Source organism: Rutidosis leptorrhynchoides, chromosome 1, assembly GCF_046630445.1.
Source record: "Rutidosis leptorrhynchoides isolate AG116_Rl617_1_P2 chromosome 1, CSIRO_AGI_Rlap_v1, whole genome shotgun sequence".
In the NCBI taxonomy this organism is placed as follows: Eukaryota; Viridiplantae; Streptophyta; class Magnoliopsida; order Asterales; family Asteraceae; genus Rutidosis; species Rutidosis leptorrhynchoides.
Window position 1 is genome coordinate 161,750,539 of NC_092333.1, and position 25,133 is coordinate 161,775,671.

At 33.0% G+C, this 25,133-nt stretch overlaps 4 protein-coding genes across 4 annotated transcripts; 2 read left to right on the top strand and 2 right to left on the bottom strand.

Annotated features, from left to right (window-relative positions):
* Nucleotides 1-9,139: 9,139 nt before the first annotated feature.
* LOC139890763 (protein SUPPRESSOR OF K(+) TRANSPORT GROWTH DEFECT 1-like) lies at nucleotides 9,140-12,463 on the top strand. Its single transcript, XM_071873678.1, has 8 exons — nucleotides 9,140-9,401; nucleotides 9,866-9,971; nucleotides 10,145-10,343; nucleotides 10,801-10,869; nucleotides 10,944-11,018; nucleotides 11,493-11,591; nucleotides 12,035-12,190; nucleotides 12,338-12,463. Exons 1-8 carry the CDS (start codon nucleotides 9,140-9,142, stop codon nucleotides 12,461-12,463), a joined length of 1,092 nt encoding a protein of 363 aa, XP_071729779.1.
* An 863-nt stretch (nucleotides 12,464-13,326) lies between these two features.
* Nucleotides 13,327-14,301, bottom strand: LOC139890773 (pentatricopeptide repeat-containing protein At2g27610-like). The gene has a single exon (XM_071873690.1). The coding sequence runs from the start codon at nucleotides 14,299-14,301 to the stop codon at nucleotides 13,327-13,329; it is 975 nt and encodes a 324-aa protein (XP_071729791.1).
* Nucleotides 14,302-19,079: 4,778 nt separating this feature from the next.
* LOC139866689 (protein SUPPRESSOR OF K(+) TRANSPORT GROWTH DEFECT 1-like) lies at nucleotides 19,080-23,484 on the top strand. Its single transcript, XM_071854987.1, has 8 exons — nucleotides 19,080-19,561; nucleotides 20,784-20,889; nucleotides 20,957-21,155; nucleotides 21,655-21,723; nucleotides 21,805-21,879; nucleotides 22,472-22,570; nucleotides 23,065-23,220; nucleotides 23,359-23,484. Exons 1-8 carry the CDS (start codon nucleotides 19,291-19,293, stop codon nucleotides 23,482-23,484), a joined length of 1,101 nt encoding a protein of 366 aa, XP_071711088.1. The 5' UTR covers nucleotides 19,080-19,290.
* A 49-nt stretch (nucleotides 23,485-23,533) lies between these two features.
* On the bottom strand, nucleotides 23,534-24,667 carry LOC139890783 (pentatricopeptide repeat-containing protein At2g27610-like). Its single transcript, XM_071873700.1, has one exon. The coding sequence runs from the start codon at nucleotides 24,665-24,667 to the stop codon at nucleotides 23,534-23,536; it is 1,134 nt and encodes a 377-aa protein (XP_071729801.1).
* Nucleotides 24,668-25,133: the final 466 nt, after the last annotated feature.

Below are 25,133 nucleotides of genomic sequence, written 5' to 3' on the forward strand. Positions count from 1 at the left end.
TTGAGATTGATATTTACATGATTAAATGTTTCCAACATGTTAAGCAATCAAACTTGTTAAGACTTGATTAATTGAAATAGGTTTCATATAGACAATTGACCACCCAAGTTGACCGGTGATTCACGTACGTTAAAACTTGTAAAAAACTATATGATGACATATATATGGTTATATATATAGTTAACATGATATTATGATAAGTAAACATATCATTAATTATATTAACAATGAACTACATATGTAAAAACAAGACTACTAACTTAATGATTTTGAAACGAGACATATATGTAACGTTTATCGTTGTAACGACATTTAATGTATTTATATCATATTAAGAGATATTTGTACATCATAATATCATGATAATATAATAATTTAAAATCTCTTTTGTTATTATAAACATTGGGTTAACAACATTTAACAAGATCGTTAACCTAAAGGTTTCAAAACAACACTTACATGTAACGACTAACGATGACTTAACGACTCAGTTAAAATGTATATACATGTAGTGTTTTAATATGTATTTATACACTTTTGAAAGACTTCAATACACTTATCAAAATACTTCTACTTAACAAAAATGCTTACAATTACATTCTCGTTCAGTTTCATCAACAATTCTACTCGTATGCACCCGTATTCGTACTCGTACAATACACAGCTTTTAGATGTATGTACTATTGGTATATACACTCCAATGATCAGCTCTTAGCAGCCCATGTGAGTCACCTAACACATGTGGGAACCATCATTTGGCAACTAGCATGAAATATCTCATAAAATTACAAAAATATGAGTAATCATTCATGACTTATTTACATGAAAACAAAATTACATATCCTTTATATCTAATCCATACACCAACGACCAAAAACACCTACAAACACTTTCATTCTTCAATTTTCTTCATCTAATTGATCTCTCTCAAGTTCTATCTTCAAGTTCTAAGTGTTCTTCATAAATTCCAAAAGTTCTAGTTTCATAAAATCAAGAATACTTTCAAGTTTGCTAGCTCACTTCCAATCTTGTAAGGTGATCATACAACCTCAAGAAATCTTTGTTTCTTACAGTAGGTTATCATTCTAATACAAGGTAATAATCATATTCAAACTTTGGTTCAATTTCTATAACTATAACAATCTTATTTCAAGTGATGATCTTACTTGAACTTGTTTTCGTGTCATGATTCTGCTTCAAGAACTTCGAGCCATCCAAGGATCCATTGAAGCTAGATCCATTTTTCTCTTTTCCAGTAGGTTTATCCAAGGAAATTAAGGTAGTAATTATGTTCATAACATCATTCGATTCATACATATAAAGCTATCTTATTCGAAGGTTTAAACTTGTAATCACTAGAACATAGTTTAGTTAATTCTAAACGTGTTCGCAAACAAAAGTTAATCCTTCTAACTTGACTTTTAAAATCAACTAAACACATGTTCTATATCTATATGATATGCTAACTTAATGATTTAAAACCTGGAAACACGAAAAACACCGTAAAACCGGATTTACGCCGTCGTAGTAACACCGCGGGCTGTTTTGGGTTAGTTAATTAAAAACTATGATAAACTTTGATTTAAAAGTTATTATTCTGAGAAAATGATTTTTATTATAAACATGAAACTATATCCAAAAATTATGGTTAAACTCAAAGTGGAAGTATGTTTTCTAAAATGGTCATCTAGACGTCGTTCTTTCGACTGAAATGACTACCTTTACAAAAACGACTTGTAACTTATTTTTCCGACTATAAACCTATACTTTTTCTGTTTAGATTCATAAAATATAGTTCAATATGAAACCATAGCAATTTGATTCACTCAAAACGGATTTAAAATGAAGAAGTTATGGGTAAAACAAGATTGGATAATTTTTCTCATTTTAGCTACGTGAAAATTGGTAACAAATCTATTCCAACCATAACTTAATCAACTTGTATTGTATATTATGTAATCTTGAGATACCATAGACACGTATACAATGTTTCGACCTATCATATCGACACATCTATATATATTTCGGAACAACCATAGACACTCTATATGTGAATGTTGGAGTTAGCTATACAGGGTTGAGGTTGATTCCAAAATATATATAGTTTGAGTTGTGATCAATACTGAGATACGTATACACTGGGTCGTGGATTGATTCAAGATAATATTTATCGATTTATTTCTGTACATCTAACTGTGGACAACTAGTTGTAGGTTACTAACGAGGACAGCTGACTTAATAAACTTAAAACATCAAAATATATTAAAAGTGTTGTAAATATATTTTGAACATACTTTGATATATATGTATATATTGTTATAGGTTCGTGAATCAACCAGTGGCCAAGTTTTACTTCCCGACGAAGTAAAAATCTGTGAAAGTGAGTTATAGTCCCACTTTTAAAATCTAATATTTTTGGGATGAGAATACATGCAGGTTTTATAAATGATTTACAAAATAGACACAAGTACGTGAAACTACATTCTATGGTTGAATTATTGAAATCGAATATGCCCCTTTTTATTAAGTCTGGTAATCTAAGAATTAGGGAACAGACACCCTAATTGACGCGAATCCTAAAGATAGATCTATTGGGCTTAACAAACCCCATCCAAAGTACCGGATGCTTTAGTACTTCGAAATTTATATCATATCCGAAGGGTGTCCCGGAATGATGGGGATATTCTTATATATATGCATCTTGTTAATGTCGATTACCAGGTTTTCACCATATGAATGATTTTTATCTCTATGTATGGGATGTGTATTGAAATATGAAATCTTGTGGTCTATTATTATGATTTGATATATATAGGTTAAACCTATAACTCACCAACATTTTTGTTCACGTTTAAAGCATGTTTATTCTCAGGTGTATATTAAGAGCTTCCGCTGTTGCATACTAAAATAAGGACAAGATTTGGAGTCCATGTTTGTATGATATTGTGTAAAAACTGCATTCAAGAAACTGATTTCGATGTAACATATTTGTATTGTAAACCATTATGTAATGGTCGTGTGTAAACAGGATATTTTAGATTATCATTATTTGATAATCTACGTAAAGCTTTTTAAACCTTTATTTATGAAATAAAGGTTATGGTTTGTTTTAAAAATGAATGCAGTCTTTGAAAAACGTCTCATATAGAGGTCAAAACCTCGCAACGAAATCAATTAATATGGAACGTTTTTAATCAATAAGAACGGGACATTTCAGCTGCTACTGCAGTCTTTATGTTTTTGTTTCAACCGAAAAGGAATAAAGATTATGATACATGAAAACATAAATAAAGATGGTATGTGATCTTTATGTCGACTGTAATTATGAAGATGATTATATATGGATGATGACACTAGGATGATGTGATTATGATGTAATATGATGATGAATGTTACCTGATGCTAAGCGATACCTTTTTGTTTCCACTAAAACCTACGAAGTGGGTTTCAAATTTTTGGACTCCTTTATAAGTAAATGGGTTGCTGAGTGATTTGGGCCGAGAGCTCTATTTTCTTTGTTGGGCTGAAGTGTTTAAATTTTGAGCCGAAGAGTTTATTTGTGTTGGGCCGAGAATGATTAAGATGATGATGATGATAGAAATATGATGAATATGATAAACAGATTCATACAGGTTATATTTAATTAAAATAGGAGATTAATTCAAAAGTTGTTGATCAGTTAGTTGGTTTGTGTGGGTGTTGGGGTTTCAAGAGGTCGCGGGTTCGAGTCTCGCCTGGGGCATTTCTTTTTAGAAAAAGCTTGGAGAGGGTATACACTTTTATTTTATTGCTATTATTATTATTATTAGTTATTATTATGTTTATTAGTATTATTATTATTAGAATTATCATTAAAAATTATCATATTTAAATTATTATTATTATTATTATTATTATTATTATTATTATTATTATTATTATTATTAAAAGTATTTATATCAAAATTATCATTTTTATTATTATATATATTATCAATAAGAATATTATTTTTAATATTATTATCATTATGATGAAAAGGTTTATTATTATTATCATTATGAAAATAATACAAATTATTATTATTTTCGTAAATATTAGTATTAATATCTTTTTATAAACAATAGAATTGTTAATATTAACATAAGTATTATTAATTATATTATCACAAGTATTATTATTATTCTGTAATTACTAAAATCAGTATCATAACCAAGGTTGTAAAAGTCACGAGTCGGGAACGCATCGGTCTAGACCTAAAATGGACGCGTCGGCTGAGTCGGTGACGCGTCGGTGACGCATCAGTCGTTGACCAACGTTGACTTTATTAATAATTTCTTAAATATATATTTATATATATAATAGTTGATTATGTACCATAAATTTCTTAAATAAGAACTTGAATTTAAAAACAATCGAACTTCAAACTTAATTAATGTTACCGAGTACACAATCAGTAAGGACACAGAGAAAAGAGTGGCCCAAAAAATCAAAACAAACCCTAATTTTCAAAACATATCAGATCTTGACGAAAATTTGACTGATTTTGACTGTTTTTGACCAACTTTGACCGTCTTTGACAGATTTTGACTGAAATTTTAGCTTTGACCGTCTTTTGAGTCGTTTTTAGAAAAACGGGACGGAGAGCCCAAAAAAACGACGCATCGGCCGACGCATCGGTCAAGTCGGACGACTTTTACAACACTGATCATAACTATCATTAACAGAAAAATTAATATCTTTACAAGTATTATTATTAATATCATTGTTATTATCATTAATAGAATCAATAATATATAAAATGAATATAGGAAACATATAGGTTATTAATATAAAAATGATATAACTTATAAATTTATATTTATATATATATATATATATATATATATATATATATATATATATATATATATATATATATATATATATATATATATATATATATATATAATTTTTTTGATTTCAATTATGTGTTAATATATATATAAATGATATATGTTCGTGAATCCGAGGTCAACCCTGCATTGTTCAATTCCGCCGTATGCATATTTTTACTACAAAATATCGTATTGTGAGTTTATTTGCTCCCTTTTACTCTTTACATTTTTGGGACTGAGAATACATGCGCTGTTTTTTACAACTGCTTTATTAAATGCTTTTGAAATATTTTTGAACTGCGAATACATGAAATGTTTTTATAAATGTTTGACGAGATAGACATAAGCAAAACTTTCCTCGAATGAATTATTATGCAGACAGAAGTTCTGTGGATTATTATTGAATTATGTAGACATGATAATTGCCACCAATTGATGTGAATATTTTTCCCCTGATTATTATTGCTTGGTAACCTAAGAATTAGAATCGGGTATGACCCTAATTCACGCGAAATCTAAAGGTAGCTACCGGGTTTAACACCCCCACCCAGAATGTTCACTAGACGGAAGAGCTAGTGGGCGTGGTGCTTAATACTTCGAAGTTTATATATTATATAGACGAGATGTTCTGTTTTGGGGATATTATTGATGCGCATTATATGTTAAGGTCGGTTACCATGTTGAGCAATGAAATCGAAATGAATGTTATGTATCGAGAGAATGATTTTTATACACAGGTTATGCGTATTAGTTTTGTGCACGAGATATGTGCACGATTATTTAAAAATCGCGAGGCAACCTACGGGGGAGAAAAGGATACGAACCTACTCTGCTAAGCATTATGAAAAATGGTTTCGTACACGATATAGGTGTATTGTATTTGAATCTTGTGGTCTATCAAAATGATGAATTTTATTGTTTACGATAAACTTATGAACTCACCAACCTTTTGGTTGACACTTGAAAGCATGTTTATTCTCAGGTATGAAAGAAATCTTCCGCTGTGCATTTGCTCATTTTAGAGATATTAATTGGAGTCATTCATGACATATTTCAAAAGACATTGCATTCGAGTCGTTGAGTTCATCAAGATTATTATTAAGTCAATTATAGTTGGATATATTATGAACTGGTATGCATGCCGTCAACTTTCGATGTAATGAAAGTTTGTCTTTTAAAAACGAATGCAATGTTTGTAAAATGTATCATATAGAGGTCAAGTACCTCACGATGTAACCAAATGTAATGTATTCGTCCAGATGGATTCGGACGGGTCGTTAAAGTTTGGCGCGACGATCATGTTGCATTTTACTGCATTGCAAATAGCGCCATTGTATGGTGACCTACTATTCGATGTTACTGCTCTTTTGGGTTACGTGCGGTGGCATATGAAGTAGTTCGATATGATATCTTTTCAATCTATCATATGAAGTAGTTCGATATATCACATGCTTGCACACGCTTACTGATTAAAGTACTGCACTATCCTTAGGGTGCGCCCAGACGATGATGCACCCAGACGATGGTGCGCACAAACGAGGGTGCACCCAGAATGGGGTGCACCATGTGCCCAGACGTGGTGCACCCAGGCAATAAGAAGGGGTGCACCAGAAGACTAAAGGGGTGCACACAGCTTTGCTTAGTGAACAAGAAATAATATTATCCTTAGTTGTAATCCTTTCCCAACCATAATTCCTTTATTCATGGCTATTATTTGAGAAGGATCTAGAACGAATTAAGGGGGATTTAGGGTTAGAGTTTCACTATAAATATGAGCCCTAACCTCATTCATTCAACATGCGATAACGATTTAACAATCACAATCAACAATCCTCTAAGGAATAAGATCATAACGATTTAATGATCTTCCACAATTTATGAGGTACGGCCTGAAGACCCTAACCTAGGGTTTTTCCTACACCTCGTGTAGGGTTTTTCCCTCGCCGACGATCGACCATAACATCCCTTTCGTAGATCATCATCTCAATAAGGGTTATCCACGGTAACCGATGACCGGAGTGTTAACGTCCCCGACATCTAAAAACCCTTCTTTTGCACTTGATCATACTTCTTGTCCCGGCTACATATTTATGTTCGATCAATCATCATTCCCTCTAATCGCCTATAAATACACCCATAGGGTCATTCATTAGACAACATTGGTTATACACTGTTACTCTGCCCAAAAATCTTACTGTAACATTATCTAGCTGGGAATATGACTCCGATAGAGATTCCGATCAATATCAGAGTTAACTTTTACCTAAGATATTAACTTATTCAATCTAATCAAGTGAGGTTAATCTCATCGCTTGTTTTACGCCCTTGGAATCCAGATTTCAAATCAGAGTTTGCACAGTTATTGGAGATAAAAATATTTGATCAGTCGTTTCTCATAAATTAAGCACTTAACTCTAAATCTATAATTTACTAATTTAGATTTAGGCGTGATCAGGTCTCCCGAATAGCGGTGAACCGTTCATCATCTGAACAACAGAAGTCACGTTTGCCAAAACAGAGAAAGAAATGAAGCAATATCTTTTTGCCGGCCAAAATTTAATTTCCGTAAACGGGCTAAACTTTCCAAACTCCGACTCGATAATGTGCCTATTACAAGTCTTCTCGAGTCAGCCGATAAAGATGGTAACATTGTCGTTAATCTGAGCGTCGGAACATGGAAAATCCGGCATCCCATTATCTGCCGGAATATAGCCAACATGGACCTCCGAACCATTACGAGGTAGATTAATCGTTGGAACATCGATTCCAGAAGTTCCGGTAGGAGGTTGGGTTTCAAGGGAAAGAAAAACGGATTTAGGGAGAGAAATGGAAGAACATCGAATTGGGGGTGAGGAGTTCATAACGGCGTAGAAATTAGGGTTATCTAGAAATAAATTTGGTGGCTGAAAGAGTAAATAAAAGTATTTAGAAGAACAAAAGTTGGGAGGTTGAGGGTCGTTAGCGTCGGTGGTGGGAGGAGAAAAGGGAGACCGGTGGAAAAATAAAATAAAATAAAAAGTCCATTGGGTAGGACTTTCTTTTAGCATGTCCAAATCTCTTAAATAATAACTCTTAGATTTTTATTTTATTTTTTATTTTTAATTTTTTACCATTTATACAATGAGTATGTTTAGCAAAACTAGCTACGGAGTATTAGATTTTTAGCTTGTAGCCGAATGCTTTTAGCTGATAACTTTTAGCTTTTTAGCTTTTTAAATATATTTTGGTGTTTGACAAGGGAGTTAAATAAATAGTAAAATGACAAAAAGCTAGAAGCTAAAAGTTAAAAGACAAATGCTACTTCTAGAAGCTTTTCACTTTTAGCATTTCCATCTGTCTAAAGTTTTAAGCTCGTTTAACCAAACATAACTTTTTATTAAATGAGAGTTAACGTAAAAAACTAAAACCTCCAAAAAGCTTCTAAATGCTCCGCCTTAAACATAAAAAATGTACAAGTAACAAAATCTCTAGTAACTAGGGCTAGATAACATATACTAGAAGGAAATATATATCTGGATATGAACTCTTATACATATGAACAACCGATTGTTATCTAAACCGATATTCAAATCATGCATATTTTTTTTTTTCTTTTTTTTTTTATGTCAACAAACACAAGTATATTAACAAGTGAAACTAGCTAGCCATCAAAAAGATAGCTTGGCCCATTATAAGGGTGGCCCTCATTATAGAGTTGGATAAGAGGCCAAAATTAAAGACATAATACAAGCTTAAAGATAACGACTAACAAAAAGCTTTTGAGAATATTGTAAAAAAATCTTCATCTTTGAGATTAGAGTAAAATCCATGGATTTGATTCCCAAATGTAGAATTGAAGGGGAAAGCGTAGACTTGTGTTTGTTGCCCACTCTAAAGCTTTAACCTCTACTTTCTTCGATTGAAGGGAAAAGTATTCGATTGAAGAAAGGCCCCGTTGTTCGAATAAAGTGCTTAAAACATAAATATTATTTTCGCATTCTATGAGCTCCATTCTCTATCGATAGGGTTTTTCTAAACCCCGTTTTTATCTCTTATTGGGCCGAGGTTTTTTTATTTGCTGCTGATGCAGATCATTCCGATCACAGATCACTGATTTGGGCCAAAACCCTTGCTTTCGGGGCCCAAAACCCTTCAAGTTCATAACTCTTGGTTTAAAGTTTTAGGTTTTTGTAAAAAGTGCCATACGCTGTTACATTCGTTTGAAGTTAATGGGTGGGATGCCTTCATGCGTAAACTGATCGACACTGTTAAAAGAAGCTCTAAGGAATTGGCATTCCATCGAAACCATGCATCTTTATCTGATATCGTTAACCATAATAGTAGTAACTACGCTGCAATTCTATTTACGTCGTGTGGAAGAAATTAGGGTTGTTGTTGATGACGGCGGTGCAGGTCCAGAAAAGGAGAAACTTAGGGCTGGATTGAACTCTGCAATTGTTAGAGAGAAACCTAATGTTAAATGGAATGATGTTGCTGGACTTGAAAGTGCTAAACAAGCTTTACAAGAAGCTGTTATCTTACCTGTTAAATTCCCTCAATTTTTTACTGGTTAGTAAGTACTCTATGATTGATATGCTATTTGATTCATAATTGTTTTAATGGGATATAAGAGATTTAGAGAGCGTTTGTGAGTAAGGATTTTAAGTGATTATTATAGGTTATTATGTGTTTCTTATACGTACTTTGAGAAGTGTTTGGGTAAAATTGCTGTGTAGCTTACTTATAATAAGTCTTAAGCTTAGGCTCTTTGTTTAGTTTTAGGGCATGTTTTCTGCTTCCGAGCCTTGTTTTGTCTTTGGATCGATTGTAATTTCGTTCGTGTTTTTCATCGATTGATGAAAGACTTAGTTATATGTTATCGTTATTTTAGGGAAAAAAAAAAAAAAAAAAAAAAAAAAAAAAAGTCTTAAGCTTTAAGATTATAAGATATATTGATGTATTTTTTGATGTTTTATTGGCATATTACGCTCTTTTAGGTTGCATGTTGATAAGTGATAATTATCTGTTTTCAGGTAAAAGACTGCCATGGAGGGCGTTTCTTCTGTATGGTCCACCTGGTACAGGTAAATCATACTTAGCAAAAGCTGTTGCAACTGAAGCTGACTCTACATTTTTCAGGTGTGACATTTGTAATTACGCAATACATTTTTAGTTTTCTATGTAGGCAGTATGTAGAAAACTATGTGAGATAATCACAACTTTAACACCTCTAAATTGTGCAATGTATCATAGTTATTAATTATGTGATACATGTATTCATAAATTTGGTTGCCTGAAATTATTTATTGCAGCGTTTCTTCATCAGATCTAGTTTCAAAGTGGATGGGAGAAAGTGAAAAGCTTGTTTCAAATCTTTTTCAAATGGCACGTGAAAGTGCACCTTCTATTATATTTATTGATGAAATTGATTCTTTGAGTGGCCAACGTGGAGAAGGCAATGAGTGTGAAGCTTCAAGACGTATCAAAACTGAAATTCTTGTTCAAATGCAGGTAATTGGTAGAACTAAAAAACTCATACATTCTATATTTAATAATCACTTCCGTAGAAAACTCTGATTACTCCCGAATTAATCCCAGATTACTTCTTTTAAGAACAGGCCGATTCATTTTTTCGGTATCCGTTACGTCGGATATGGGACAAAAACGGATTTGTTGATCAAAGTCTGTCAAAGTAAAAAATTGGTCATCATTTTTACATGAATTTAAATTCGAATTGTTGAGTTTTATTTTTTATTTTTTATTTTTTTTAACAAATGAACGATTTTGTTTATGTAAATAGACAATTATGTTAAAGTTTATGTTTATGTTTGTGGCTTCCTTCAATATATACACATATAATAATGAAATTTAACATTCAAATGTATAAAAAGTCCAATCGGATTAGTCACCGACTTGTATATAATACATTAATTGCCATGTTTATTCAATACAAGTTTGTGTTTCTCAGGGTGTAGGGACAAATAATGATAAAGTTCTTGTACTAGCAGCAACAAATACACCTTACTCTCTTGATCAGGTTTCATACATAATTACACTCTTAAGTCATTTTGTACATTAAACTGAACTATAACTCTCAGATGATCCTTGCAGGCTATTCGACGGCGATTTGATAAGCGTATATACATTTCACTTCCTGGTCTGAAGGCTCGACAACACATGTTTAAAGTAAGATAGGAGATGTGCTTTTGTTTACTTCTTAACTGAATGGTTTAGCGCTGAATATTGAATCATTCAGCATTCAGTGCGTTTGTGCATTTGTTAGTGACCTCTGAATGATATATGATGCTCATTCAGAGTTGAAACACTCTCTTAACCATTAAGCACCTAAAGTTTCTATAATATACTCCTCAAATCATATCAAGAACACTTCACAAACAAGTAAATTGAACTTTTTATTCATGTTACACGTTATTAAGTTAATTTTACTCAATTCATACCGTTCATTCCGAATGATTATCAAACTGCTTATTTTCATTAAGAACCAAGTTTGTAGTATCTTTGTCTTGGCTCTTTCCGGATTCTTAATCATTCAGATTATGAACCATTCAGCGCTAAATCATTCTGTTTTATCAAACACAACCTTACCCTTAATATGTATGTGTTGCATACCAAATAAGTTGTTTGTTGCTTAATATCCAGGTGCATTTAGGAGATACTCCCAATAACTTAACTGAAAGTGATTTTGAAAGTTTGGCACGTAAATTCGAAGGGTTTTCTGGTTCAGATATTGCTGTTTGTGTAAGTGCGAGCTTACATTTTTCACCTTTCTCTTTGTTATCCCATGTCCATGATATTGAACAACAAAGATTGGTGGGTCGAATGTGTGTTGGTATGCCTCATAACAGGTTTGGGTTGGAAAAGGTTGTCTATTGTACGGGTTGGGTTGACCCGAAATTTTGTTGTGATCCAACTTTATATTATGCACTTGTAATAATATTGAAGATTTTTTTTCTTCGCAAGGCACTTTGAACAATAAATCTATTACGTTAATAAATTAGTAATCTTTATTTTCAAATAAAAACAAAAACAAATAGTAAAGGTTTATGCATTTTAAATAGACCCATATGAGATAGAAGTATAAACTCATGTCAAGTCGATCTCTTAATAAGTAGATAGGTGCTGATTGTACCCTTTACTAATTATGTCTTTTTTGCTTATTCGAATGCTGATGGGCCTTGCAGGTTAAGGACGTTCTGTTGGAACCTGTACGTAAAACTCGAGATGCTATACACTTTGTTAAGACACGCGAAGGTCTGTGGGTACCGTGTGGACCCGAACAACCGGCTGCTACACTGATCACAATGCAGGATCTTGCAGCTCAAGGCCTAGCTGAAAAGGTATTCAAAAGTCAATCAATTAGTTTTAAAATTGCTAAATATAATAAAAAAAAATTGTAGCTTTACTTGATACTACGTATTTATCTTCGTGCCTAATTTTAATCATCTTGTGCTAAATACTTTTTGCCAATTATAAACTTGTAACAGATTTGTCTACCCCCGATTACAAGATCAGATTTTGACAAGGTTCTGGCTAGGCAGAGACCAACAGTGAGTAAAAGCGATCTTGAGGTCCATGAGAGGTTCACAGAAGAGTTTGGAGAAGAAGGTTAACATTGAAAGATTTGATCTCAACAAATGTAGCTTAATTTGGTTGATGTGATGTGTGTAATAGTAAAACCAAACCTCCTTGACCAATCCGAACCTGACATGTGTCACACCCAATCCATTTTTTGGGTTAAAATAACGATAACATAAAACAGTGTCTTTTCATCAATCGATGAAAAAGACGAACAAAAGTACAATCCGATCAAACGCAAACCAAGGATCGGGAGCAGTAAACGATCCCTAAAAACTAACAAAAGAGCCTAAACTAGCTATAACCGAGCCTTGAGCAACCTTAACACAAAATCGTACATGGGTCTCAAATAAAAAGCCACAATCAAAACAATCATAGACTGATCAAATCTTAACGAATACTACATAAAGGACACTAACCAACACCCGTCAAGAACTACTCACCAACCTCTTTACCCTTACCATTCCTCTTCCGAGTCTTTATGATCGGCTTAGCAACCACGCCATCAACCTTCAAACGATTAAATTTTTTGCCTCCGCGGTTCTCAATTGCATATGAAGAAATCTTTGTAGAGCCGCTACCAATCCTAACACCCGGCACGGGAATAGGAAGCGAACCTTCCATCTCAAGACTTTCAAAAAAACCAATGTTCCGATCCACTTTGCAAAACCCGAGACCACTTATTGATTATATTATATGTATAATAATTAATCCAGGGTGATATTTTCACTTGATAATTTGATGGATCCACTTATTGAAAATTGTACTTTACAAACAACTATTGAATAAAACAAGGGTAAATATCAAAAACTTGAGTAGATTTATCATCACCCATAACTAATACTTGTTACGTGTTGGATTATACTACATGTGTGTCTACTGTGTTATTTAAGCTTTTTCAAGGCAGAAGTTGACAATGGTGTTGTGTCCATGTCACCACGTTTTTAACCCCTTTCATTGTGTTAAACAATCTCATTGTATCATCCATTTGTGAGCTTTTAGTATAAGAAACCATAAGTGCAGTTCTAACATTAGGATCTGATTCCATACCGTTTTTTAAAACATAACAATGTACTTGTTTCGTGAAACTTATCTCTTTGATGTTTGCACACACTCTTAATATCGTTACAAACACTGATTGTGTTAGTTTGACCCCTGCAAGTCTCATCTTATGGAACAAATCAAGCGCAACTAAATCACGCCCGTTTGCTACGAGACCCGATATCATTCCGTTCCAAGAAACCGAATCTCTAACTTCCATACGATCAAACACTTTATTAGCGCATTGAACCATACGTGATTTTGAATACATACTAATTAAAGAATTACACACATATGTTGTCAGCTCAAAGCCTAATTTTACAACCATTGTATGTACTTGCATTCCTTTTATAACTGCACCGGTATCAGCTAACACACCAAGAACTGTCGCAAATGTAAATGGATTAGGCTTGATTCCTTCAACTTGCATTTGTAAAAAAAGCTCAATGGCCCGATCATGCAGCCCAGATAACGAATACCCAGTCAGCATTGAAGTCCAAGATACTACATTTCTCTCAGGCATTTCATCGAACACCTTCTCAGCTAACGGAACACCTTCCGTTTTCGTGTACATATCGATAAGAGATGTGCCTACGCTAACATCTTGAACGAACCCGTGTTTAATACAGTCACAATGTATTTGCTTGCCTATTAATTGATCACACAAGATTCCGCATATCTTTAAAACACAAGAGAAGCTTGCACCGTTAACCGCTAATCCCGAACGACGGATTTCAAGAAAATGTTTGAGTGCTTGAGCGTTGTCATTGGTTCGAGCAAACTCGAAAAGAAGGTGGTTATGGTTAGAACTGGAAACGTGTCTTTGAGTCATTTCGTCGAACGGGTTGTGTGCATTGTGAAAAACACCGGGTTTAAACGAATTGGACTGGGATTCGAGTTCGAGTGTAGAAGCAATGGTTTGTGATGAACGACATTGATTATAATAACATGTTCGAATCTTTTTAAAATAATGCAGCTTTTGTAAATTCATGATACTGATGGAATCATGAAATGGAGGGAGTGTCGAAGTTGGTTTGAAGATTTAATGTCAAGAGAGCCACCTGCTATTTTTCTTTCTAATCACAAACCCTAATTTAGCCACATGATATTTTTCTTTCTGATGACAAACCCTAATTATTTTTAGTAGGATGAATGAATGGAGATGATGTTCTAAGAAATAAAAGGATGAAATGACAAATATAACCATCATGTGAAGGCGCACATGGAGGTAGTTAACGAAATTCAACTAATGTATGTTAATCTTATGGATTAACCACACAACATCTGCAAATTTCAGGGTATGCATGTCCAAAGAACTTCAAACATATACATACAATTTTGGACAAACTTTACGAACCAACTGCATAACTTTATACTTTCACTGTTCCGGATTAAGGGTTTGACTAACGAGTGTTCTAAGACACACGATAAGGATGATTTAAAATACTTAAAATTTCCAATTATAACTTAAAATACAACCTCATTTATTTTTATTTATAAACAAAATATTAATTACACAATACATTAATTTTGAAAATTTAGACTTCATCAATGATGCTTATCATTTGCTCTTAGGACAATCGTTAGCTTTTTCCATATTAGTCAGTGATGTTAGTATTGTATATTTCATTAATATAACAAAAGGTTTTTAACATGATAATATGAATCTTATGTCAATCAACCTTGGTGGAGGGGTGAATGTGATGACCCGGAAATTTTTGACCAAATTTAAACTTAATCTTTGTATGATTAACATTTTCGACACGATAAGCAAAGTCTGTAAAACTGAATCTCAAAATTTTTGAACTACTTTTATATATTTAAATACCCTTCGGTTATTTTCGACGATTCGCGAACAATTATATGTAAATAGATACATATATACTATAACTTGAAAAGGTAACAATGTATTAATTATTTGATACCGTACATTAAATTTATTGGTTTAAATATCTATTTGAATATATATGATAAGTTGAAATATTTATTATTAAAATTTATTTATAAATAACTTCCAATGTGTATTTAAAAACTGATTTATGTATATTAAAAAAAATATATACATATATATAATTTCAAGTTATTTAGTAAACGATAGTAACATTTTCAAATTGCTACAGTACCCAAAATGCTACAGTGTTTTCGAAAATCACTATTTGCTACAGTGAAATTGACTTTGCTACAGTGAATTGCTACAGTAACTTTGCTACAGTAAACACTATTTTAAAATGTATTTCAAAAAAATAGTGAGACGATGATTTATAGAAGTAAATGACCAAAACACTCAAATGTATAAGTTATATTTTGAGAGGTATAATTTAGGGATAATCTAAGTCTATATTTTGACAAGTGTACGTGTTACAAAACGTAAAATGCTAGTTTTCTAAGCGTACGAAAATGCGTTTGAAAATCCGGAACCGGGACCCGAGTCAAGAAGAAACGCCCGACGCAACGGACCAAAAATATCTAGTCTACTATGCACAAGAATAAAATATAATATATAAATAATTATATTAATTATTTATATATTTATATTTATTTTATATTATGTCGACAAGCTAGGAGCCAAAACAATGTGAGCTGTCCCTGGTCCTCATGCGAGTCGCATGGCCAGAAGGCCATTTCCATGCGAGTCGCATGACTCCAGATTTCAGGCCAGGTTCTATAAATTGCAACATTTTCTGCCGAGTAAAGAAAGAAAAAAAAAAACACACATACATATATTACTCCGTATTTATTATTATTATTATTATTATTATTATTATTATTATTATTATTATTATTATTGTTATTATTAAGATTAATATTATTATTAATCTTATTATTATTATTAGTAGTATTAATATTATACATAAAATACTACGACGAGGTCTTGAGCGTGTCACTTTCAAAACGAGTTTCCGAGCGAGCTAGAGCTAAGGAAAATATGGGTTATTACCAAGGAGGTTATGGGTAATGTTCGGGGGTATTTTTGTGAAGCAAACCTCGTGTTTATCATCTCCGATGCGTCTACGTGCTTTCCTACAATATTGTATATCAATATTAAACAGTGAGTTTTATAAGATCCCTTTTACTCTCTACATTTTTAGGCTGAGAATACATGCAAATGCTTTATTAACCGATATACAATATTTATATGCGTGAGTTTCATATGATCCCTTTTACTCAATATATTTTTGGGCTGAGAATACATGCGACTGTTTATAAATAATGAAAATACTAGATTTATATGTGTGAGTTTTATAAGATCCCTTTTACTCTCTACATTTTTAGGCTGAGAATACATGCAAATGCTTTATTAACCGATATACAATATTTATATGCGTGAGTTTCATTTGCTCCCTTTTTAATTGCTTTTGCAATATATATTTTTGGGCTGAGAATACATGCACTTTATTTTAAACGCAATGGATACAAGTACATACTAAATTCTACACTGAGTTTGAACCGAAAATCCCTTAGCTTTGGTAACTAGTAACTGCCAGTTATAAGAACTGGTGGGCGCGAGTAGTAGTATATGGATCCATAGGGCTTGATATCCCCGTCCGAGCTAGAGCGCTAGCCTTTTAACGGACGTATGCTATTTGAGAAGCGTACACGTTGGTTTGCGTGTATTATTAAGATGATTATACAAAGGGTACAAATTATATAAACGTTAAAGTTTAGTTACCAGGGTGCTCAATTTTGTAGAACCGATTGATAAACGTTTCGGATGAAACAACTGAAATCTTGTGATCCACCTTTTATGTAAAACCTATTGATAAACGTTTTGAATAAAACAACTGAACTTTTGTAATCCACATTGATATACGGATTATGTGTAATATTAAAACTATGAACTCACCAACCTTTGTGTTGACACTTGAAGCATGTTTATTCTCAGGTTTCTAGAAGTCTTCCGCTGTTTGCTTATATGTTAGACAAGCTATGTGCATGGAGTCATACATGGCATATTTTTCAAGGAAACGTTGCATTCACCAAATCATCACCATGTATCTTATTTTGACTGTACTGTCAACGGAAGTACTATTGTAAACTATTATTTACAGTGATTGTCTATATGTAGAAATCATCAGATGTTGAAAACCTTTGATTTAAATATTCATTTATGGTGTGCCTTTTCAAAAGAATGCAATGTTTACAAAACGTATCATATAGAGGTCAAATACCTCGCAATGAAATCAATGAATGACGTATTGTCCATATGGATTTGGAACGATCGTCACAGTGAATTACAAAGTTAAACAAAACTGGATTCGTAAGCTATGCTTAGAACATGCGATCACTATACTTGAAATTCAAGAATATATTCTTTAAATTTCTTTTATGTCCGGGCGTTGTGGGGAAATTACCACTTTAAACTAGCTTCTTCTAGTGCTCGCGTCCGACTGGGGGGAATTTTAACGATTTGGGACCCTTCGGTATTCACTAGTAGTCGGGTCATATCGTTCGCAAATATTCTCATTGTTGAAGGACAACTTTCAGGTAGTTCTAAAAAGAGCTTCCTTATTAATGTTTATTCACCACAATCTGGGGTTCTTAAACGTAATTTGTGGAAGTATATATCTTGTTTAATGGCCAATAATCTATAGTTAATATTAAATCTCTAATCTTATGATTTTATAAAAAAGCAATTATTCTTTATAAAAATAAATAAAAAAAAGAAAAAATTAGAAGACATCTAGAAGATGTCATAAACACTAATTAAAATAAATTAATAAAAAGAGTAATTATTTATCTTCTATTTTTTAGTAAATTATTTTTTTCCTTTTCACAATAACAACTAAATAATTATTCCGTATTATTTTATAACGAACGTGATTATCTTCTGTATCACATCTTATTATTTTATTTTCTTCAATCATAACAACTAAATAATTTGTGTAAGTTAGAGTGGGGCTAATATTGTGTGGGAATAACAAATCCTTTATAACATACTTAAAATAAAATTTCTTAAACACAAGAAAATATCATTCATTACTCAACTTTTTAAACATAAAATATCGGATCACTTTTTAAAATAATTGAATATCCTATCATAAATATTATTAAAAATATAAATACTCAATTTTAGAGCAAAATTTATAATTATTATATTATTATTATTATTATTATTATTATTATTATTATTATTATTATTATTATTCAACTATGAGTTTTTTTACGGGATTAATTATGTTACATATGTATATACAAAATACACGTCTCAATAAAATGTTGTAATGTAGACTTTTATGACAAGAAAAATAGCAATTGTGATGAAAATTGAATGAATGTCGTGGGAGAATAAATGCATTTCATTTATTCTGATCAAGTTAAGTATATCAATATGTTTGTAAAAACAATGAAAAGTTTCTTAGTCGGAATCTGTGATTCCACTGATCATTAAACTAAATGACTTTAACATTTACGTTCACTTAAAACTTAAAATATATCATTAAACTTTAAATTAAATTAAACTATTTCATTAAAACAGACCCCTAATTTCACGGGATTATTTTAGGGATTTCATCATATTCGGGGACTTTATTGTGGTACGAAAGATTCGGCACTCAATTTTGTTCCTTTTAGCTTAGCTGGCTTAAACACTAAGCTTTCTCCTCACTCACACTTGTAACCAATCCTCACACCTCACAAACACACACAACACCACCTTATTCTCTCAACTTGACATTCTATGCAATCTCAATAAAAACACGAATTCGATCTCTAATCTAATCTGTGTTAACACATATATATATAAAGGCAATAATACATATCTGGATCTGGACTCATACATATTATTAACAACCGATTGGTTATTTAAACCTATATTCAAATCATGCATCTTTATCTGATGTCGTTAACCATGATAGTAGTAACGACGATTACGCTGCATTTCTATCAACGTCGTGCGGAACCAATTAGGGTTGGTGTTGATGACCGCGGTGCAGGTCGTCCAGAACAAGCGAGACTTAGGGCTGGATTGAATTCTGCAATTGTTAGAGAAAAACCTAATGTTAAATGGAGTGATGTTGCTGGACTTGAAAGTGCTAAACAAGCTTTACAAGAAGCTGTTTATTTGCCTATTAATTTCCCTCATTTTTTTACTGGTTAGTACTCTATGATTGATGCTATTTGATTCAAAATTGTTTTAATGGGATATATAAGACTATAGATAATGGTGATTGTGACGTGGTGCACTTTTTGGTCAAGTCAGTAATGTGACCATGGCAGAGAAAGGGGAGTTGTTATGGGGGCTTTTGTCAAATGACGACAATGAAGTGACATTTTATTTTTGAATTTTTGTTTGGTTATTTTAATTATTTTTTATTTATTAAATTTGATAAAATGTAACACTACATATATATAAAAAAAGTTACATTAATAAAAAGGAGAATTACATTAAAAAAACGTCTTTGATACGGAAAAATAAATGAATTCGCATCCGAAATCGTCTCTTGAAAATGTCGTGTGGATACGTCGGAGTTTGCGAAAAATAGTCGTTCCACAAATTAATACCCGCTTGTTCACGATCTCTATTAATAAAACGTGGTGGGTTTCGTTGCACCCGAGTTCTTCTAGGTGGTTTTTCTTCCTCTTCGTCAGACGAGATGTGCTATCGAATAGCAAATCTAGACTAGCGGCTAGAAACTCCATTTTTTGTTCATAAAATTATGTTTATATAAATTGAATTGATAAGTAGAAAGTATGAGAAATGTGTGAAATGAATAATGAAAATTAAGGTTAGATGTGTATGTATTTATATAGGAGGAAAAAAAAAACACATAAAAAAGCCCAACGGATATAATTCATCCACCAATCACAGCTTGACACCTCCCCAAACCTCCCCTCCCTCACCCCGTGATCGGCCGACAAAACGCCGGCTGACAAACGCCCATTTCTGGCGTTTGTCGAGCCATGTGGATGGCAAAGCGGCTAATGCCGCTGCGTTATCCATGGTCTAAGAGATGAGATTTAGAGAGCGTTTGTGAGTATGGATTTTAAGTGATTATTATAGGTTATTATGTGTTTCTTAAACGTAATTTGAGAAGTGTTTGGGTAATATTGCCGTGTAGCTTACTTAAAAGGAAAAAGGTAGTACTATTTTTAGCTTACTTAAACGGATTTATGTGTACTTAGCCCTTGTTTAATTGGCAAAAGCTAGGTTAAGTTTTAGTCATTTGATTTGTTTGAAGGGAGCAACTTGTCAGGTTTAAGGGCTAACTGCAGAGTGAGTGCACTTAAATTGATGTATTCTTTGATTTGATGTTTTATAGGCATATTACGCTCTTTAAGTTGCATGTTGCTAACTGATAATTATCTGTTTTTCAGGTAATAGACTGCCATGGAGGGCGTTTCTTCTGTATGGTCCACCTGGAACGGGTAAATCATACTTGGCAAAAGCTGTTGCAACTGAAGCTGACTCTACATTTTTCAGGTGTGACATTCGTAATTATGTGATACATGTATATGTAAACTTGGTTTTCTGAAATTATCTATTGCAGCGTTTCATCATCAGATCTAGTTTCAAGGTATATGGGAGAAAGTGAAAGGCTTGTTTCAAATCTGTTCCAAATGGCACGTGAAAGTGCACCTTCTATCATATTTATTGATGAAATTGATTCTTTGAGTGGCCAACGTGGTGAAGGCAATGAGAATGAAGCTTCAAGACGTATCAAAACTGAAATTCTTGTTCAAATGCAGGTAATTGGTGGAACTAAAAAACTCAATACATTCTATATTTAATAATCACTTCTGTAAAAAACTCTGATTACTCCCGATAAATCCCAGATTACTTCTTTTAAGAACAGGCCGATCCAATTTTTCGGTATCCGTTACGTCGGATATGGGTCAAAATCGGATTTGTTGGTCAAGGTCTGTCAAAGTAAAAATTGATCATTTTTATATGAATTTAAACTAGAATTTTAGAGGGTTTTTTTTTTTTTTTTTTTTTTTTTTTTTTTTTTTTTAACAAAATGAACGCTTTTGTTTATGTAAATAGACAATTATTATGTTAAAGTTTATGTTTATGTTTGTGGCTTCCTTCAATATATACACATATAATAATGAAATTTAACATTCAAATTTATAAAAAGTCCAATCCGATTAGTAACCGACTTGGCGATTACTCCCTCCACTCCCAGAGTAGCGAATTTTGCAACCTTGTATATAATTGATTGCCATACAAACTTGTGTTTCTTAGGGTGTAGGGACAAATAATGATAAAGTGCTTGTACTAGCAGCAACAAATACACCTTACTCTCTTGATCAGGTTTCAATACATAATTACACGTACTCTTAAGTCATTTTGTACATTAAACTCTGAACTATAACTAACAGATGATCCTTGCAGGCTATTCGACGGCGATTTGATAAGCGTATATACATTTCACTTCCTGATCTGAAGGCTCGACAGCACATGTTCAAAGTAAGATATGTCGTGCTATAACGTATGTCTAGATCTAGTTTCTCACGTTATTTATGTAGCTCCTTAGCCCTAATCCAAATGAAATAATTATATATTCATTTTACCGCAATTAGGTAACAATCTTCAAGAAAAAAGTTATGCTCATGGTAGGAGCTGTGCGTTTGTTTACCTCTTAACAGAACGGTTTAGCGCTGAATGTTTAACCATTCAGCATTCACAGTGCGTTTGTTAGTGACCTCTGAATGACATATGATGCTCATTCAGAGTTGATCTTAACTATTAAGCACCTAAATTTTCTAATATATACTCCTCAAATCATATCAAGAACACTTAACAAACAAGTATATTGAACTTTTTATTCATGTTACACGTTATTAAGTCGATTTTACTCAATTCATACCGTTCATTCCGAATGATTATCAAACTGCTTATTTTCATTTAGAACCAAGTTTGTAGTATCTTTGTCTTGGCTCTTTCCGGATTCTGAATCATTCAGATTATGAACCATTCATCGCTAAATCATTAAGTTTTATCAAACGCATCCTTAATATGTGCTGCATGTCAAATAAGTTGTTTGTTGCTTGATATCCAGGTGCATTTAGGAGATACTCCCAATAACTTAACTGAAAGCGATTTTGAAAATTTGGCACGTAAATCTGAAGGGTTTTCTGGTTCAGATATTGCTGTTTGTGTAAGTGCGAGCTTACATTTTTCACCTTTCTCTTTGTTATCCCTTGTTCATAATATGGTTTAGTAGAGGAGGAAAGATTGGTGGGTCGAATGTGTGTTGGTATGCCTCATAACAAGTTTGGGTTGGAAAAGGTTGTCTATTGTAGGGGGTTGGGTTGACCCGAAAGTTGGTTGTGATCCAGCTTTATATTATGCACTTGTAATAATATTGAACAATTTTTTTTTTTTTTTTTTTTTTTTTTTTTTTTTTTGCAAGGCACTTTGAACAATAATTCTATTACGTTAATAAATTAATAATCTTTATTTTCAAATAAAAACAAAAACAAATATTAAAGGTGTATGCATTATAAATAGACCTTGGACAACCTTTAACCTATTTAAGTCGCTCAAAAGTCAAACCTTCTTCTTCAAGCTGAACCCTTTGATTTCACCCATATGAGATAGAAGTATAAACTTATGTCTTTTTGCTTATTCGAATGCTGATTGGCTTTGCAGGTTAAGGACGTTATGTGGGAACCTGTACGTAAAACTCGAGATGCTATACACTTTGTTAAGACACGCGAAGGTCTGTGGGTACCGTGTGGACCCGAACAACCGGTTGCTACTCTGATCACAATGCAGGAGCTTGCAGCTCAAGGCCTAGCTGAAAAGGTATTCAAAAGTCAATCAATTAGTTTTAAAATTGCTAAATATAATAAGAAAATTGTAGCTTTACTTGATATTTATCTTCATGCCTAATCTTAATCATCTTGTGCTAAATACTTTTTGCCAATTATAAACTTGTAACAGATTTGTCTACCCCCTATTACACGATTAGATTTTGACAAGGTTCTGGCTAGGCAAAGACCAACAGTGAGTAAAAGCGATCTTGAGGTCCATGAGAGGTTCACAGAAGAGTTTGGAGAAGAAGGTTAACAATGAAAGATTATACTACATGTGTGTCTACTGTGTTATTTAAGCTTTTTCAAGGCAGAAGTTGACAATGGTGTTGTGTCCATGTCACCACGTTTTTAACCCCTTTCATTGTGTTAAACAATCTCATTGTATCATCCATTTGTGAGCTTTTAGTATAAGAAACCATAAGTGCAGTTCTAACATTAGGATCTGATTCCATACCGTTTTTTAAAACATAACAATGTACTTGTTTCGTGAAACTTATCTCTTTGATGTTTGCACACACTCTTAATATCGTTACAAACACTGATTGTGTTAGTTTGACCCCTGCAAGTCTCATCTTATGGAACAAATCAAGCGCAACTAAATCACGCCCGTTTGCTACGAGACCCGATATCATACCGTTCCAAGAAACCGAATCTCTAACTTCCATACGATCAAACACTTTATTAGCGCATTGAACCATACGTGATTTTGAATACATACTAATTAAAGAATTACACACATATGTTGTCAGCTCAAAGCCTAATTTTACAACCATTGTATGTACTTGCATTCCTTTTATAACTGCACCGGTATCAGCTAACACACCAAGAACTGTCGCAAATGTAAATGGATTAGGCTTGATTCCTTCAACTTGCATTTGTAAAAAAAGCTCAATGGCCCGATCATGCAGCCCAGATAACGAATACCCAGTCAGCATTGAAGTCCAAGATACTACATTTCTCTCAGGCATTTCATCGAACACCTTCTCAGCTAACGGAACACCTTCCGTTTTCGTGTACATATCGATAAGAGATGTGCCTACGCTAACATCTTGAACGAACCCGTGTTTAATACAGTCACAATGTATTTGCTTGCCTATTAATTGATCACACAAGATTCCGCATATCTTTAAAACACAAGAGAAGCTTGCACCGTTAACCGCTAACCCCGAACGACGGATTTCAAGAAAATGTTTGAGTGCTTGAGCGTTGTCATTGGTTCGAGCAAACTCGAAAAGAAGGTGGTTATGGTTAGAACTGGAAACGTGTCTTTGAGTCATTTCGTCGAACGGGTTGTGTGCATTGTGAAAAACACCGGGTTTAAACGAATTGGACTGGGATTCGAGCTCGAGTGTAGAAGCAATGGTTTGTGATGAACGACATTGATTATAATAACATGTTCGAATCTTTTTAAAATAATGCAGCTTTTGTAAATTCATGATACTGATGGAATCATGAAATGGAGGGAGTGTCGAAGTTGGTTTGAAGGTTTAAGCCACCTGCTATTTTTCTTTCTAATCACAAACCCTAATTTATATACTGGTATTATATACCTCTATCTAAAAGACACAGGAGAAATGAATAGCACTATCCATTTCCCCACTTTCCCCAACCTAAACCCTCTAACTTTTGTTAACATACAAATCGAACCCCCACTTTATACGTATACTTTTCCCCAAATTTCACAAACTTAAACCCCTAACTTTTATTAAAATACAAATTGAACCCCCACTTTACTAACTTTTTTTTTTACTAATATTCAATTTTCACAAACTTAACCCCCTAACTTTTATTAAAATACAAATCGAACTCCCACTTTATACGTATATTTTTTTCCAAATTTCACAAACTTAACCCCCTAACTTTTATTAAAATACAAATCGAACCCCCACTTTACTAACTTTT

Excerpts from the sequence above, each read along its gene's own strand:
- LOC139890763 (XM_071873678.1), top strand. The coding sequence starts at position 9,140 with ATGCATCTTTATCTGATATCGTTAACCATAATAGTAGTAACTACGCTG. Across the intron at positions 9,402-9,865 it reads ATTCCCTCAATTTTTTACTG|GTAAAAGACTGCCATGGAGG; the intron begins GTTAGTAAGTAC and ends ATCTGTTTTCAG. Across the intron at positions 12,191-12,337 it reads CTCAAGGCCTAGCTGAAAAG|ATTTGTCTACCCCCGATTAC; the intron begins GTATTCAAAAGT and ends AACTTGTAACAG.
- LOC139890773 (XM_071873690.1), bottom strand. The coding sequence starts at position 14,301 with ATGACTCAAAGACACGTTTCCAGTTCTAACCATAACCACCTTCTTTTC.
- LOC139866689 (XM_071854987.1), top strand. The coding sequence starts at position 19,291 with ATGCATCTTTATCTGATGTCGTTAACCATGATAGTAGTAACGACGATT. Across the intron at positions 19,562-20,783 it reads TTTCCCTCATTTTTTTACTG|GTAATAGACTGCCATGGAGG; the intron begins GTTAGTACTCTA and ends TCTGTTTTTCAG. Across the intron at positions 21,156-21,654 it reads AAATTCTTGTTCAAATGCAG|GGTGTAGGGACAAATAATGA; the intron begins GTAATTGGTGGA and ends TGTGTTTCTTAG.
- LOC139890783 (XM_071873700.1), bottom strand. The coding sequence starts at position 24,667 with ATGAATTTACAAAAGCTGCATTATTTTAAAAAGATTCGAACATGTTAT.